Here is a 17913-nt window from a genome sequence, read left to right as displayed (position 1 = left end):
TCCCTTGCTAGATGACCCTTGGGGTCCTTTCCAATGATTCTATGAAAATTCAGCCGGGTGGAGGAGAAGGATGGAGGGCAAAACTATAGCTTGTGGGCTCTGCCTGTCATTGGCTCCACCTCCCTGCCTTCCACCCCACCAGCCCCAAGAGACACCAGCCACTCCGTCAGGCATTTAACCTGTCAAGGCTTAAGCAACTATTTGATGATGATGTCCTCTAAGCTGTGCACACATTACTGTCTTCTCCGTCTTCCCACCGCTGGCGTCTGAAGCCGAGTGCACATGACTTTAGCCCAATCCTTAGGCATCCCATAGTTTCTCGAGAAATGCTCCTGTTTGATGCACTTTCCGTCAAAACAGCTTCCATCTGACTTGAAAGCAGAAGCCGCTGTTAAGCCAAGGTGTGTACATTTGAGACATGTTCTGCACATGCTCAGATGACAGCAACACCAGATCAGATATCAGCCCCGGGAAAATAAATCAAGTACAGTAATGTGCATTGGGTGAAGACAACCCCACACAGTCCCTGGTGTATACAGCAACATTAAAAAGCAATTTGAAACATGGGGGGTGGGGGGATGGAGGAAACGACTGCTCTGTGTTTTAAACCAGTAATGCGTACATAGCCATAGTCTGGTATACAGCAGATTCCTGTGTTCCTGCAGAACCATGGTTCTGTTCATGCACAAATTTATTAAAGTAATCAGCTAAGATTTCTTTAGTTGGGTAGTGGGCCAGTTAATAACTCGGAGGATGCCATCCTACAGGGTGAGATCCATTTGGGAGTAAGAAGTGTTCAACTCAGCAGAACTTAGCTGGGATAGCTCAGTCGGTAGAGCATGAGATTCTTAATCTTAGGGTCATGGGTTCGAGTCCCGCATTAGGCAAAAGAGTCCTGCATTGCAGGGGGTTGGACTAGATGACCCTCGCGGTCCCTTCCAAGTCTAGAATTCTATGAAATATGCCTAGTAGAGTGTTGGGGCTAACGATGCTAAATTAGCTGCAGTGCCTCACTAATACCACCAGGGGGCAGAGCACAACTGCGTATTTTTTCCATTCACGGTTTGGGCACCAGTGCAGCCAGTTCAGGATGAGTGCTGGAAGCAGGCGCAGGGGTCAGAATTCTGGGGTCCCACTGAGCAGAGTGAGCAGGAGGGTCCTCAGTAGGAGCTCCAGGCTGGCTCAACACATTTTAAAGTGAAGGAATATGTATATCTGGTCCTGACCGTCTTGTTTGTTGAGCATTCAAGGAAGTTAGTGGAAGGGCCGTAGCTCAGTGGGCAGGGCATCTGCTTTGCATGCAGAAGGTCACAGGTTCAATCCCCAGCATCTCCAGGTAGGCCTGGAAGAAGCTCCCTGTCTGAATTTGCAGAGAGCCACTGCCAGTCAGTGTAGCGAATGGCCTGACTCACAGGTACAATGAAGGTGAGTCCATTTCACTGTGAAACAGCTCTTGCCATCAGAAAGTACTTCCAGAAAGACTCAGCAGCAGGCATTTTCCTGTATTCCTATATTTAGACAATGCCAGCTAACCATTGAGCATTCATTTCGATTTGCTCACAGGGAGGTTAGACGACATTGCGTCATACAGGTGTTATTCCAGCGTGTTTCCTTGTCGCTTTTGGTTACTGCATAGACATCCAATGGGGCAGTGAGGGAGCTGGTTTGTTGTGCGAGAGCCTCCAATGAACTGTAATTGCACCAATTAAATTTAGGATTGAATCCCACCTGAAAATAGCAACTGTCTGGAAAGGCCCTAAAATTAACCGAACTGTACCACTGCAGGACAGGCATGGTTTCAAACACACACACAAACGCTAACAACTGGTGCATGTTCTGTTCTGCTCTGCCTCCAAAGAGAAGTGTGCAGCACAGTCTTCATCCTTTCAACAGCAGCATCATAGCTGGTGCTCAGCCACATGCAAGATTTTCGCTGCATAATTTCCCACCCACCTTGTTAGCAGTTCTTATGTGAGAGATCCTTCTTCAGGAAGGGAAAGGATAAGGTGTGGAGGTGGGGGGTGGGTGGGTGAACAGCTGGGGAAGCTTTGAAACACCTCTCATTATTTAAAAAAACAGGGCAAGGGAAAGAGGAAACATACGGTATTTGTTAACTAATAAATAGTGCCCGAGTTTGCTTCTATCCCGTTATTTATTTATTGCATTTATATCCAGCCTTCGCCCCACACCACCAAGGAGCTCAGAATTTTACAACTCCTGCTCCTCATTTGTGAGGTAGGTTAGGCTAAGAGGTAGTGACTGACCCCAAGGTCACTTATATGGGCCTTTAGCTTTGCAACATCAATTTAGCACTTGCAGCAGGAAAGTGATCCACAGTCTTGGTTTAGTCCCAAATCAATTTTGCCATCATTATCCAAGAGGCTAACAGGGCGGCCCTTCTGGCATTTGTGAGCCTGACAAGGGTTTAGGGTTTCATACAGGCAGCAACTTGAGACGTCTGCTTAATTAGTTAAAATATTTGGTGCTACTTACAGGTGCCACTTGGGACGCGGGTGGCGCTGTGGGTTAAACCACTGAGCCTAGGGCTTGCTGATAAGAAGGTTGGCGGTTTGAATCCCCACAACGGGGTGAGCTCCCATTGCTCGGTCCCTGCTCCTGCCAACCTAGCAGTTCGAAAGCACGTCAAAGTGCAAGTAGATAAATAGGTACCGCTCCGGTGGGAAGGTAAACAACGTTTCCGTGCGCTGCTCTGGTTTGCCAGAAGCGGCTTCGTCATGCTGGCCCCATGACCCGGAAGCTGTATGCTGGCTCCCTCGGCCAATAAAGCGAGATGAGCGCCACAACTCCAGAGTCGGCCATGACTGGACTGGTCAGGGGTCCCTTTACCTTTACAGGTGCCACTTAATACGTATTCTGTGCTTGTAAAAACTTGGTTGTTTAGCGTGGCAGAGCCTACTCTTTGGAACTCCTTGCCTATTGAGATCAAAGCAGGCGACTTCACTGTACTCTTTGCGGCGCCTGCTAAAAACATACCTGTTTAGAGGAGCCTCCCCAGATGCCTAGAAATCTGGGACAATTTTCAGACCCTCCAAGTGTCCCTATTTTCCAGGTCCAATCCCAGGTTTACAGAAGCCGTCCGGGTTTCTTATTTGATCCCGGAAATGTCCCGCTTTTCCTTAGGACGTCCCTATTTTCATTGGAGAAACGTGGGGAGGGTATGCATTTTGATCTGTTTTAGTATTTTAACTTCTGTATGTTTTAAAGCATACAGTACGTTTCTCCGTTTTCTCATTTTCAAATTATTGTAAACCACTTTGAGGTTGTTGGTTGTTGTTTTTTACAGTCAAGTGGTGTATAAATTTTATGAAATAAATAGAGAGACACACAGACACACATAATATATATTTATTTTTCTGCCCATCAGGCCTCGTCACTTTTAGACCAGAGGATGAAGGAGAAATTAATTCGGAGCCCGTGGAGCCCGAACAGGAGACAATTCGGGTATTTCCGGACATTGCCCACCAAAGCCTATTCGGCTGTTTACGTCCATTTCCGAACTTCTCTCTCTCTCTCTCCACAGGTTTCCGGATGTTGCCTCTACCTTTCTCCCTCCCTCTCCCAGTGACTTTCTCTCCCACCCCAACGCAATAGAAAGCTTTAGCCACGCCCTCTCCTTTTCCTCCCTCTCTCTCTCTCTCTCTCTCCCTCTCTCTCTTTTTCGCAAAGAAGCCCCGCCTTTCTTTCCTTGCCCAACCAATCAACTCTCCGCCGGCGCCTTCGTGTTTTTCCGTGCACCGTGGGAAGTTGAATCGGCTTAGCGTTCGGAACTTTCCGCCAGACCGCTGGAGGGTAGCGGATGACGAGAGCGAGGCGTGCGAAGCAGCCGTTGTTGTCGAGGCCCCTTTCGAGTGTTTCCGGAAAACAGGCGGAACTTCCCGAAGCCCGGCGGAGGCGGCCATGTTGGGAGCCTCCGCTGTGTGAAGCTGAGGGGCGGCGAGTGGAGCTCGGGCACCGGCAGTGACGGGAAAACGGTGTCCGGGCCCGGTTCTGGAGGCGCGCCGGGGCTCGGAAGCCTCAGACCAGACAAAGGCTTGCTTTGGGTCCCGGCGTTTCCCCGCTTCGGGTTTTTTTCGACCGGTGCGGCCTTGTCCCCGCGCCTCATCCTCGGCCTCGCGTGAACTGTCAAGCCGGGCACCCCTCATTCAAAGCCGGCGGGGCGCGGGACCCACCTATGTATAGGCGGTGCTAGTGCCTTCCGACCACCCATTGAGCCCCATTTCCCCCATGCTGGTGGCTTGGCCGCCCCCCTCGCCGTGAGGAGGAGGAGGAGGAGGAGGAGGAGGAAGAGCCGGAGGAGGAGGAAGACCCCGACCCCTTCCAGCTGGGTCAGGGCGAAGGAGAAGGGGAAGCAGCTGAGCAGCAGTGGGGGGACTCTCCCCTCAGGCCCTGCCCAAGGGAGCCATGTCGAGCAGTGGTCGGAGTCCCCTGCCCACCCTCAATGAGAGAGACACGGAGCAGGTAAAAGGGCTGGATGTGCATTTGGTGAGGGGGTGGGATCCAACAGGGAAACCTGGGGGTTCCTTGATCCCACATATATTCCTTCTGTTGGGGTTAATGTGGATGGGGTGGCATGTCTAGGTTCTTCTTTGAAAGGAAAAAGGAAAAGTGATCCTGGTTCGGTTAGCCCAGCACATGTGGGAAATTTAGCTGAGGGAATCTTCTTCTTTTCCCATGTCACAGAAATGTAGTGGTACATCTGTTTGTGTGGGTATGTGAAGCCTCCCACGTATTCCCCCCTCCCCCACCAGGCTGTTGTCAGAAAGCAGACAGAATTTTTTAAAAACATAGCACCACACGGGTGGCAATCCTGCATGGGAAGATGGATAAGTGCTGTCCCTTTAAGAGTTGCGTGGTAGGGAGAATCTAGCCAGATGAGATGTTCTTCACCTCCCACCCATTCCCCCTCCTCAGTCTAAGTCTCTGGAGCACTGTGATGGGAATAGCTTAAGGCTGCCACTTTCCTTTTTAACTGCCTGTGTTCCTGTGCCTTTTAAAAAACCTATAAAAGCATTTTGAGGCATGCAGAAATATAGCAGGTGAAGCGTTGTTCAGCTGTTTGTGCCATTCCAGGGAGTGTGCTTCTCTTGTTTTTATTTCCTGTTTGATAGGCAGGTGGAGGGAAAGATTGAAAAGATACAGAAAAGAAGGGGCAACCCTGACCTCCTCTGTGCTCCAAAGATTTGGGGGCAGGGGAGGAGCTGCATCTGACTTGATTTTCCATTCCATGTACTGTAATGTTTAAAGGGGAGCATTCTTCGTGGAGCAGCTTCCCATGAAGGGATATTGTTACTTCTTTTTTTCTTTTTTTAAAGTGACTCTGCTCCTGTGCTGCTTTTCAACAGTAGGTTGTTGTGGAGAAATTCAACAGGCATAACTCTCACCACCCTTGATTCATCTCTTATGTGGGGGATGCAGGGGGAAGCTTACCTTTCTAGATTTCATGAGCAGGGTTAACAAAGCAACTGAATGAATGGCAACCCTGCCCTGTAAACTTTGGACAAGGCTTGAGTGCTAGGAGGAGGCTGGGAAAGGAAACCTCCAGGCTTACCTTCTTCTTGTAAAGGTGGATGTGTGGGGTAATTGGAGTGGTGGCAGAAGTGAATAACATGCAGGGTAACATCCAGGAGGGTAGGTAAAAACACCAGGAGCTGGGGAAGAAGCGGCTATTTGGGTGGAGTTACAGAAAGGTAGCCGTGTTGGTCTGCCATAGTCAAAACAAAAAAAAAAATTTTTTTTCTTTCCAGTAGCACCTTAGAGACCAACTAAGTTAGTTCTTGGTATGAGCTTTCGTGTGCATGCACACTTCGTCAGATACACCACGAAGTGTGCATACACACGAAAGCTCATACCAAGAACTAACTTAGTTGGTCTCTAAGGTGCTACTGGAAAGAAAAAAAATTTTTTTTTTTTATTTGGGTGGAGTTACTACTACCTGTTACTTGTTTGGGACATCGTGAAAGGTATTGCTTTGGTGAATGGTTTGGGTAACAAGCAGCCACCACTGGGACGAATGAATCACAGGAATGTGCAGCTAAAGGTGGTTAGAGAATATCTTTCTTGCATCTTTTCTCTTTTTATCCAGAAAGAACACTTGGGAACGGTACTTAATAGTGAACAGTGCTGGTACTGAGAGGAGCTGTATTGGTTTGCTTGCTGGACTGAAGAAGACAATTGAGCAATGGTTAAGAGGATGAGGTTGAATTGTCAGGAATTGCGTGTGTGTGTGTGTGTGTGTAATCTTGCATTTTATTCTGAGAGATTGAGTCATTGAGTAGACTTCCCCTTTTTGCTCTTTTGTGGCAGGGAGTGCTGTTGTGGGATGCATTGGGGAGCCAACTCAATCTAGAAGGCTGCAGGAGGTTGAAATACCGTGTGGAAACATCACTCTTCTTCTCCCATTCCCCCATCCCACTTAAGTACCACTCTTGCCTTCATGCTTCTCTTTGGATTATTATTTTGGATTGAGGAAGCTAGTCAGTGAAGCAGGTAGAGGATAGCACATTTTCTGACACGCAGATAGGTCAACTACCTCAACTGAGTTTGAGGTTTGATGTTGCCCAAATGATACCTTAAACCACCGATAAGATTGCAAAGTCTGGTTCTGAGAGGTATATGTCAGGAACACACTGTCACTTAGGTTCAGTCCCCATTCTGGAGTGCACTACCATGGGGGTTATCTCTGAACATGATGTATGTGTGATAGCATGAGTGAATTGCCCAGGTGCTGTGGACAAAGGGCATCTCCTCAATGAAGATATACCATTTTCATGCCCTTAAAAGGGTTTCATCCAAGAGCTTGAAGTAACACCTTAACATGCATTCCCCCCAGCTGACAAAGCCCTTTCTGTCCCTGGGGCAGGAGAGGGGGTTGCGGTCTAGCCCCTCCCCCCCTTCGGCGCGGGGGCTGTCGTAGCCCCCGCGAGAGGTGAGGGAATCCCTGGGCGTGCTCGCAACCCTGGCCTCCTATCGGAGGGCCGGGGGGAGGCGGGGCTTAAGCTAATTTAAGCCGGGCACGCCCAGGGTCCACCCTCTTCTCCCCTGAGCAGCCGAGAGGTTTTCCCATCCCGCCCACCCTTTGAGGCGTAGGCAGTCGTAGGTAGGCATGACCTTGCTATGGACTCCGGTTGGTCGCCGCAAGGGGCCTGGTAGGAATTTTTTCCAAGTTGGCAATCTTCGGCCAGTTGGTTTTTTCGCCTACCTCATAGCAAACGTCACAACTTTCCTTGTATTGGCGGTTAGGCATTGGCTGGGGTTCTATGGTTAGTCGAATGGTTGGGGGGGAAGGAACGCCATCACCTTCCCCAGGTAATGGGGTAGTCCGGTACAGGACTCCGAGGGGCGTTGTCTTGTCCGAAACCTGTCTAGGTAAGGGCCCCCGGCACGCCCAAGCGGTGACACCCGCGGGGGCCCTAGTTGGCGTACTCCAGCAGGGGCTTCCCCACGGTTTTGTGTTAACCCTTCCCGGACTACATGCCGGGTAGCAGATAGGAGCCAATGCCTAAGGCCAATACCTTCAATTCTTTAATCAATAAAGTTGTGGCCATTTCAAGCCCAATTAAATCTTAAACGCTGTGTCCTGTGTCTTTCTTTCCGGGGGGAGGGGTTTTGACACGCAAACCCTTAGATATTCCAAGTGATGAGGCATCATCTTGTTTGGGTGACTTCTGAGTGCCTACCTAATCTATCTGTGGTCAATTTTGTAAATGACACAGTTCAAGTGCTGAAAGCACTCCACACATGTTGTTCAGGTAATCCTTGTAATCTAAAGTAGAGCAATATTGTCCCTGTGTTTCAAGTGTAGGGTGGAGACTGAGAGAAGTATGGTTTCACCAAGGCCACCTACTGAGTTTGTGGTGAGGTGCAGTTTGGACATGAGACTTCTCAGCTGCTATTCTACATGTGGAATGCACATAGAATATTTCAGTTTTATAAGCTACCTTCTTTCAAACTAGGAGCATTGCTGGGTCAGGCCAGAGGACGATCTACTGCTGCATCCTATTCTCACAGTGACCAAGCAGATGCCCTAAAGCAGAGCTTTCCAAAATGTGTCATGACACATGTTGGCTACAGTGTGTAGGTATGTCGTGCGAACGCTCCCAGCGCTCCTCCTGGGGCTGGAAATGGGTTAGTTTAACCTCTAGTTTGCTAGTAAAACTGAATTACTGTGTCGCGAAATGATGCATGTCTAAAAAGTGTGTCACCAACATGAAAAGTTTAGAAAGCTCTGCCCTAAAGGGAAGCACGCAAACAGGACCTGAGTGCAACAGCAACTCCCCCCACTTGTAGTTCTCAACAACTGGTATTCCAAAGCATACTGCTTCCGACACTGAGGACAGAACATTGACATTGATAGCCTTACCCTCTAAGGTGGTGGCCATCACTACCCTCCTCTTGGTACAAGTTCCATAGTTTAACTGTGCTGTGTGATTATGTGCTGTGCAAAGGAAGTACATTCTTTCATATGTCCTCTTTCTTTTATCTGTCCTGAATCTTCCAACAACCTTTCCTTGCCTGCCATAGCTTATTTTTTTGCTACTGTACATGAGGAGTGATCATATGTACTCTCTCCTTCCTCCTTACATCACTTGACGGCCCCCAGAACCAGCACTCCCTCAGAGCCGAGAAGAGGATAAAAACCCGCTTCCCACCCTTTTTGTCTCATTCATCCCTCTTACGTGCCTAATTCTCTCTCCAACAGCTTTTTGCTCTTGTGGGCTGCTCTTTGCAGCTTCCGCAATCTCTTAATTGCGTTGGTGGGACAATTCTTTCTTTGGTTGGGCTGGGGCAGGTGGGTGGAGGAATGCATCAAGGATTAGGTGAGCTGTAGCTGATGGTTAAAAATTTCCTCTGTAGTTATACAATACATGTATCTTGGGCCACATCCACACCATACATTTGAAACCACATTAACAATCGTGACTTCTCCCAAGGATTCCCAGGAAGTATAGTTTGTTAGGTATGCTGAGAGTTGTTAGGAGTCCTCTATTCCCCTCTCAGAGCCACAATTCCTAAAGTGGTTTAACAACCAAACCCTCTTCCCAGTGGAATTGTAGCTCTGTGAGGGGAATAGGGGTGTCCTGACAACTGTCAGTACCTTTAAGAAGCTGCAGTTCCCATGATCATTTGTGGGAAGCCATGGCTCTTAAAGTACTATTATACCACTTTAACTGTCTACTGCGGATGTGGGCTTGCCCTTGATAGTTCAGCCCTATGAGGAGGCATGGTTGAGCAGTAGCTTGTGGGTGCCATTAATGGGGTGACTCAGTGGCAGACAGAGATAGATTTAGGTGGCACAATCCACTGATAATTTCTCCCGCACATTCCTCATTAAAGTGAATGAGAATGCAAGTACAAGAGCACAGTTCATTTTTTTTCAACAGTGCCACCTTGTCTTTAGCTGTGATTCCTTAATTGCAGGGGTTGGGCTAGATGACCCTTGGGTGTACTTTCCATCTCTACAATTATTTGAGTCTATGATAATATCCTGATGGATTGTGCTCCAAATTACAGTATTGAGTTGTGGAGGGTAGTGGAATGGGGAAAGGGCTGTAGAGCACCTGCTTTGCATGCAGAAGGCTCCTGGTTCAATCCCCATCATCTCCAGAATGAGAAAACCTCATGTTGGAAACCCTGGAGAGCTGCTGCCTGCCATTGTAGACAGTACTGAGCTTGATGGACCCAATGGTCTGACTTTGCAAAGGCAGGTTCCTATATTCCAATGAAAGTTTGCTGTTTGGGGTTGTGCAGTGTGTGTACTGACTCATTTCCAGCAATTTATAAACTTCTCCATTTCAGCTTGCAGTGGCTGCACCTCACTTTAGAAGTTGAACACTATGACTTTAGGGTGAAGGGTGGGTAATTAATGGTGGTAAAGGTAAAGGGACCCCTGACCATTAGGTCCAGTCGTGGCAGACTCTGGGGTTGCGGCGCTCATCTCGCTTTATTGGCCGAGGGAGCTGGCGTACAGCTTCTGGGTCATGTGGCCAGCATGACTAAGCCGCTTCTGGCGAACCAGATCAGCGCACGGAAACGCCGTTTACCTTCCCGCCGGAGCGGTACCTATTTATCTACTTGCCCTTTGACGTGCTTTCGAACTGTTAGATTGGCAAGAACTGGGACCGAGCAACGGGAGCTCACCCCGTCGCAGGGATTCAAACTGCAAACCTTCTGACTGGCAAGTCCTAGGCTCTGTGGTTTAACCCACAGCGCCACCCACATTCCTTATTAATGGTGGTATTAGTAGTAATAATTATGCATCACACTGTCCTGTCTTTGCCAGGGTGATGGGTAATCCTGAGCCCCTTACTTATTCTGTATCTTTCCATTTAGAGACACCTTGAATCCCCTGCCCTATTATGTGATGCTGTTGCTTGCTCTTTCTGTTTTCTGACATATTTTTGGCCTTATGAGAAGGTTGGGAAATAACTGCTGCTGCCTCTTTGGGGAAGGGCCATTGTTCAATGGTATTGCTGCTTTGCATGCAGAAGTTTCCAGGTTTGATCCCTGGCACCTTTGCATAGGGCTGGAAATGTCCCCTGCTAGAAACCCTGGAGAGCCACCATCAGAGTAGACAGTGAGCTAGATGGAGTCTGTGCAAGGCAACATCCAATGTCCAAGAGATGCTGTTTCCTTTGCTAGCACACTGGGCGCTCTGCCTTTGAAACTCCTACCCTAGTAAATTTCTCCTTTCTCCTTAGAAAGTAACTTCCTAAGGTGACACTTCCTGATCTTCCCAGAGGTGGGGCCATGTTAGTCTGGTGCAGCAAAAATAGCAAAGAGTCTTGTGGCAACTTAAAGACTTAGCACATTTATTGCAGCATAAGCTTTTTTGGACGCATCTGATGATACATGAATTGTTATCCTGAGTTACACAGGTGTATACAGTATATTCACATGGTTTGGTGGCTGGCTGGCTGTAAACAGTGAGGTCAGAGGGAAATAAAATGCAGAGAGTGATAATTACATAATTAACTATGGTAATTCACAAAACAGTTATTGATAATAAAGACATCCTGGCATTGATATGCCAATTAACACACACACACACACACACACACACACACACACACACACGAGTGCATTGAAATCCTTTGTCCTGATGTCAGGTTTGTGTCCATTATTCTTTTGGATAGAGACTGGTCTGTTTGTCCTACATAGAATGTAGAAGGGCATTCCTGCCAAATGATGCCATATATCACATTGGAATATGAGCAGGTGAATGAACACTTGATGTCGTGGATGACATTATTAGGTCCTGTGATAGTGTTGCCAGGGTAGACATGGGGACAGAGTTGGCATCTGCTGCTCATAATAACTTATGTACTCTGCTGGATCACCTGTGTGGTGCTACCTCTCTTCCTCATATTTTCTGTTTCCATCATTTCAGATCGCTTCTCAGAATCACCCTCCTTTGGTTCAACTGCACATTCCTCATCACAGTGCTATAGGTTGGGGAAACCTGTGACATGCCCGCCCTCTCATCCAGCCCTCTGGATGTTGTTTGTTTGTTTGTTTACCATACTTATGTGCCTCTTAAGGCAGCCTGTAAGTACAGTGGTACCTCTGGGTGCGAATGGGATCCGTTCCGGAGCCCTGTTCGCATCCTGAAGCGAATGCAACCTGCGCATGCGCGGGCCGCTTCTGCACATGCGTGTGATGTCATTTTGAGCGCATGCGCGAGCGGCAAAACCCGCAAGTAACGCGTTCTGTAATTTCCAGGTTGCCACGGAGCGCAACCTGAAAGCGCTCAACCTAAAGCAACTTTAACCCGAGGTATGACTTTAATACATAATAATAAATAAAGTATATGTAGCAGTGAAACCGAGAAAGGACTGCATCTACAATATGGGCTCTTTGGGGGGAGGGGTAAGGTATGAAGCCAATAAGTAATAATAAATAAGAATTATCGCTTCTTGGCCTTTTGGCTAAGATCAAGAGTAGTGTAAATAAGAATTCAATGCAATATTAAACAAAGCTGCAATACAGTTCAATAAAGCAATAAATCTTTAAAAACAAAAGCATAGCCACACCTTTTGAGAGATGTCCTTAGAGTCAGTTATCTGCTGGGAGTGGCTCCAGGCCCTGTTAGCCTTCGCCAGCACAGCTAATGGTCATGAATAATGGGAACTTCAGTCCAGCAATGTCTGGAGGGCCAAAGGTTAGCCACCCTCAATATAAGGCCTTTCAGTAATTATAATAAATCATGATTTCTTCTGGCTTCTTTATCATGCAGTTTTACATGGCCCTTGTTAAAATGTTGATCTTATTAGTATGGTTTTGATTTGTATTCTGTCTTGGAAAGTTACTTAGAAAGGTAGCGTATGCATAATGCATTGATAACAACAATTGATTAATAGAATTAAAATCCGTTTTGGATCATCCTTGGGAAGATTCTTGCAACTCTCTAATCCAAGCAGGTTAAATAGCAATGAGGGCAACTCATTGGTGTACTGAGCATTACTTACTCTCCACTGTTTTGTGTGTGTGTGTGTGTGTGTGTGTGTGTGTGTGTGTGTTTTGAAAAGGGGGGGAGTTGTGCTTTTCCAGAAGGTAGTTGCAGGGTGGGGCAAGACAGGGTGCAGCAACTGTTCCGGTTCTGCAAAGACTGTGAGCGCACCTTGTGACGTGCTTAACAGATTACAGGGGAAAGGTAGCAAGGGTAGGTAGGGGTGGTTACTTGAAAACACCAGCTGCAGGAGAGAGGCCTGGCAGGCCTTGAATTCCTTCTCAATGAGCCTTCACCCACTGGCTTTGCTGTCCTCTCCTCCTCCGGTGAGTCTCCTCAGGCCCTGCGGGTCAGCAGTTGTGCCGCCTCCTCAGTTTTGGCTCCCACAGCTGCCTTCCACTTGATTGTGCTTTTCCTTATTTTCCCAGGGGAGAGTGGTCGCCCTCCCTATGTGTTACAGAGGGGAGGGGGTGGGAAGCCTCTAACTCGAGTCTTTGGGGCTCTCCTCTTTCTTGCTTTCTCTGCAAGCGCATGCATGTGTCTTAGCAACAGGGCCTGAAAAGGACAGCTAGCATGGAAATGAGACAAGTATAACAGTGGACTAAATATATCTCCAGCATCCTTTATCTTAGGGGTGGCAGAGGAAGAAAAAAAAAGAAAGAAACGAAAAAGAAGGTTTGAATCTGGTGCCTGGTACCTTTTCTTTTGAGCCCTTCTAGCTTTGGTCTCATCAGTGGGGGGTTTTTTAAACAAATGTGGGTCCAGAGAAAGGAAAGCACATCCTCCACCTTGGTTTATAAAGCAAGAACATCTATTTAGCAAAATAACCAAATTCAGTCAACATTTAAGCATGACTGAATCAAAGTAGTTCTCTCCCCTCCTCCCTTCACCCTATTCTTTCCTCTGTAGTTTCAGCTTAAACTAGTTGAAAGCGGAGGGGGGAGAGCCCATATGACTCAGGTTACCTGTGGCAGCTGCACCTTCTTAACTGAGTAACTGAAATTTTGATTATTTTTTTGTTTCCTGAGAAGTGTGCTGCTCTTTTCTCCCTGTCCCCTTTCCACCCTGGTTTTAACATTATAATACATTTCTGTTGCTTTTTGCAGATCTTTCTTTGGTAAATCTTAAGTATTCAAGTATCCCCTTTAAAAGTAAAGTGAGGGGAGATTTCCCCCACCCTTTGGCCTTGCCTTGATTGAATGCTTGTATACACACAACTTAAACCCTGTTATTATATAATCTAATCATACAAAACTCCCTTTTTATTGGAAATCCTGTCCCCAGGGGAGAGCTGGTCCACTCAATTATCCTGTTTCTTTTGATGTGTCCAAAACATTTCCGATAAACAGGTCTGTGTGCTACCTTGTGTGGCTGGCTCCATCTCCTGGCTGGTGAAACCTAGCAGCAAATAAGCATGGCTGGAGAACTCTGCTCCCCTTTCCAGCTGGACCCTCACAGTTGTTCCATTGGCCCCACTGTGCTGCTGGTCTGGGCCCCATCCCTTCCTTGGTGAGAGCTTGTCAGTGTGGCATGAGGGCTGTTTCCAAGGGACACGGGGAAGGTATAACTTACGGAAGAGGCAGTGTGTGTGGGGGGGGTGACGCAGCCCTTTGTTGCTGAAGAAGTGAACCCCCACCATTCTTGGCTCCCATCTTTTTTGATGGGGGTCAAAGCGAATGTAGAAAACAGTTGAAAAGGGAATGCTTTTGTTTGGATCCAGGCTTCCTAGCTAAGGGTTGTGCTGGTTGAACAGGCCTAATCCAAGTTCCCAGCCTAGAAACTGAATGTCTGAATGACTGACAAGGCCAAAAAGGGAGAAAGGGGTCATGAACTCAGTGGCAGCAAAGTGAGGATTTACATGGAGACAGTTTGCACTTGCTGTCTAGGAGCACAGGCTCCCATATACATAACCACAGCAGGATATTTCTCTTGAAGCATCTCAGCTTTTGAGTTTCGGCATTCATGGTTGGATCTCTCTGTCCTTCTGTTTGTTATTTCTGTCCCCCCCCCCATTGCTCCGAAAATTCATATTGGAAATCTGTGGAGGCCAATACCAATAGGGGTGACTTATGCATCACTTTGCAGCCAGCTGTTTTTGTGTCCCTTCCTCCCACCTTTTTCTTTTTATTCCTGCTTCTTGAGGACCCTTGTGCAAGTGCGGTGGGTGAGATGCAGTGACTGGATATCATGTGTGTCCTGGCAGCACATTTATTCAGCCTGCGCAAGAAGAGGGTTCTTAACCCACCTTTTGCTTTCCATTGGGAGGGTGGAGAACGAGGAGGAGGGCAAAGTTTTCTCGCTTGCCAAACTGGTCAAGCCAGTTCTGATAATGATTGGTGTTCTCTTTCTTTTTCTGTGGTGCTCCGGGAGAGATTGAGATTTAAAAAAACACACATACTGTATGCCAGTCTTGCAAGCTACACTTGATAGATGGTGAACTTTCTGTAACAAGTAGAGACTGTAGTTAATACCCAGTCGAAAGCTTGGGCTGTAACAGTACATTTTGTTATCCTTTATTACCCAGTATCCAAGGCACATGCTATGCAGCTTTGCAAATTTAGTTGCTTAGACTAGCGCGCACATAGTCTTAAAATCTCATTCGCGGGTGGAGGAATCTCCTCTCTTGCATCCGTGGTGTGTAATAGTTTGCTGCATTTTTATCAGATTTATTTGTTGCTGTAAATTCCTATTATCTTCCCCTGCTGGTGTAACTTTTTTTTTTATAAATGTAGGGTTACAAACCAAATGTGCTTTGTTGGTGTGGCATAGGAGCGTAAGTCACAAATGAGGTTCAAATCTCACCTCAGCCACAGATTCAAGGGTCATTGGCAGTGATACGGGGTGGAAGCGTTTCCAGATTATTATTTTTCAGTGTGTAATTTTTCTATGTGTAATTTTCTGTTTCATAAGTTCATTCGTAACAACAAATGGATGCCAAGTGCAAATAAACATTAAGCAAGTTTTTTAACTTCATACAGGTATAATAAACATCTCAAACAAAACTTTCTGGAAGCACCTGGTCAGCCACTGTAGGAATCAGGATGCTGAACTACATGGATCTTTTGGTGAATCTCTCTCTGTCATCTTTAATGCTGACTCTTGTACTATAGCTGCCTGGGCCTTCTGGCAAATTCCAAAGTAGCAGCTTCTCCATGATCTATGCATTTCCTGGACAATGTCTAAATGGCAAAGATCTGAACAGAAGCCTTTTCTGTCTGCCATAGCTAACGTGGCACTTGGGACCAGTTTTTCAGCTTTGGTTGAGCTGTGTGTCTTGAAGCCATGTAGTCTGCAGTAGTATTGGAGCTACTCAGTGTGTTTTGGAAAGAAGTACAACTGGGTCTCTTAGTATTCCACTGACCAGTGTTTCTATCAGCAGAGGTGTTCAGGTAATTTAGTTTGGGGGAGGAGAGGGTAAACACTTGCAAAGAAGGGGTCTGATACCATTCCACAGGGCCAGCCCTGCCACTGGCAGAGTGAGGCAGCTGCCTCAGGCTTGGAAGATGCTGAGGTTGCTACTCAGATGTTAGTGGGCAGAGCTGTGCATGCCATCTGGCCTGCCCCGCATTCTGTTAGCTAGCCTGCTGTCCCCAACACTGTCCCATCTCTAGTACTGAAGTAAGGTTCAGCAGTTCAGTCAAGAGAAAGGACTGTAGCCCTGTGGTAGAGTGGCTGCATTCCATGCAGAAGGTCCCAGGTTCAGTCCTCGCATCTCACTGGTGAGAGACAGATCACTGCCTGAAATCCAAAAGAGTGGCTGTCAGTAAGTGCAGACCATACTAAGCTAGAAGGAGCAGTGGTCTGATTCATTATGTTCCTAACTTCTGGTCTGATTGGCTTCCCAGCTGGTGCTCTCAGGAGGTGGAGGAGACACGATTACTTGGCTATTTTTAAAAGAACATCCCATTTGCCATTTCTAAGTGTGTGGAGAAACACCCCAACTTTTGGCCCCAGTAATGTAGTAAGCTGGTGAGTACTTTGCTCCCCCCACCTTCACCACACAGGCAGAGCAGTGTGGCTATGCTTATATGGGCCATTAGAAGCTCTGTAGCTAGCATTGCAAATCAGGAGGCAGTTTGCAGGAAATGTGGAATTTTTTTTGGGGGGGGGGTGTTTCCTGTGACCTGGAATGATCAGTGTTATACTTGTAGATAGAGATGTATTAAAAGAATGAATGCTATCCTTCCGATAGTGCCTTAAAAAAAAAAAAAATCAAATGTGCAAAATGCACAGAGGAAAAAAAATGCTCATTAAGCAATCCTGGACCTGGGTTAGGAGAGCAGAGCGGCGTCAAAGTTCCCTCTGTGCATAAATCTACTTTTAATTAAAACTACCTGAATGGGAGACTTGAATGTTCTCTCTCTCTTTCTCTGGCTTTCCATCCTGAAATCTCCACTGTACATTATCCGTCATAAGGTTTACTCAGAGCACACAATGTTCTGTTACAGTTTCAGTTCGGCAAACTCGTTTTCCCTAGCTGCTGACTTTTTTCCAGGGCATGTGTTTGGATTCACGTGCCTTCAGGTACAATGGATTGCAGCAGACTCTGTTGCTGTCTTAAGACTACTTCAATTTTCTGAATATTAAAGCTCATTTTCTTTGCAATGTGGAAATTAGTTATTGCCTGGAGATAAGCCTCCAGGTTATAGGTTCTGCTTTAATACTACTAACTGCCGCACCTAAGAAGTAAGGTGGCTGGAGATGGGGCCTGCGCCATAGTGTCTATGTGTTCATACAGTAGCCAAAATTGCAGTCAACCTGGTATAATTAGGCTTGCCGTTGCACAAGAAGATTGTAGAAATTATTACTGTTTGTTTTTTAACCCATGTTGATCCTACATGGCAGCCTCCAATTTAAAACAATTTAAAAATACATATATGTGTAGTAGAATTATTCATTCCCTGGCATCTCCAAGTAAGGCTGGGAATTAATTCCTGCCTGAAACCTTGGAGAGTTGCTGCCAGTCAGTGTAGACAGTACTGAACTGGGTATACTAATGGTCTAGCTTTAGCACAAGGCAGTTTCTTATGTATTTGAAAAACAAGAGCAACTTTCATTTAAGTTAAACAAGGAATTGGGAATTGGATCCAGCAGGTTTCCCCACCCCTAGTGGGTCCACTTTGACCTGTGGACAGTAAGGTGAATGGTTTGAGGGCTGTTACTCCTCAGTTTTTATTTACTGTACGTTTAAGCCACCAGGTGTTCTCTCAGACTGAGAATAAGAAAGGAAGATGGTGAATGGTGTTTGTTGAATTGCCATTGGGTTGGGTTGTAGTGAATAATAATTACCATTTATATGGCATCTTTTTGAATAGTGCTGGTATTGGCCTTGGGCAGTTCCTAGGGCTCACAGGTGCTGACACCTGTTTTGGAACTGAGCAGCCACCAATTTCCTTCAGTTCCCCAGAGCAATACAACCTTGGGTGCTCTGGTGCACTGTGGGATAT

At 46.8% G+C, this 17913-nt stretch overlaps 1 protein-coding gene across 8 annotated transcripts in view; it reads left to right on the top strand.

Moving 5' to 3' along the window:
• Window positions 1-3755: 3755 nt before the first annotated feature.
• Window positions 3756-17913, top strand: part of MARK2 (microtubule affinity regulating kinase 2) — a 111035-nt gene continuing 96877 nt past the window's right edge. For 3 of the 8 annotated variants that reach the window (XM_083591760.1, XM_083591759.1, XM_083591757.1), the window contains exon 1: window positions 3756-4479. In XM_083591760.1, the coding sequence (XP_083447886.1) occupies window positions 4423-4479 (57 nt within the window). In that variant the 5' untranslated portion in view covers window positions 3756-4422. Of the gene's footprint in view, window positions 4480-12649; window positions 12793-17913 lie in introns of those variants that run through there. The other 5 variants (XM_083591767.1, XM_083591765.1, XM_083591756.1 and 2 more) reach the window with 3 other exon arrangements.

This window comes from Podarcis filfolensis, assembly GCF_964270895.1.
Source record: "Podarcis filfolensis genome assembly, chromosome: 16".
NCBI classification, from domain to species: Eukaryota; Metazoa; Chordata; class Lepidosauria; order Squamata; family Lacertidae; genus Podarcis; species Podarcis filfolensis.
The sequence above is the reverse complement of the archived record's forward strand: the minus strand, read 5'-3'. Positions and strand labels throughout refer to the sequence as shown.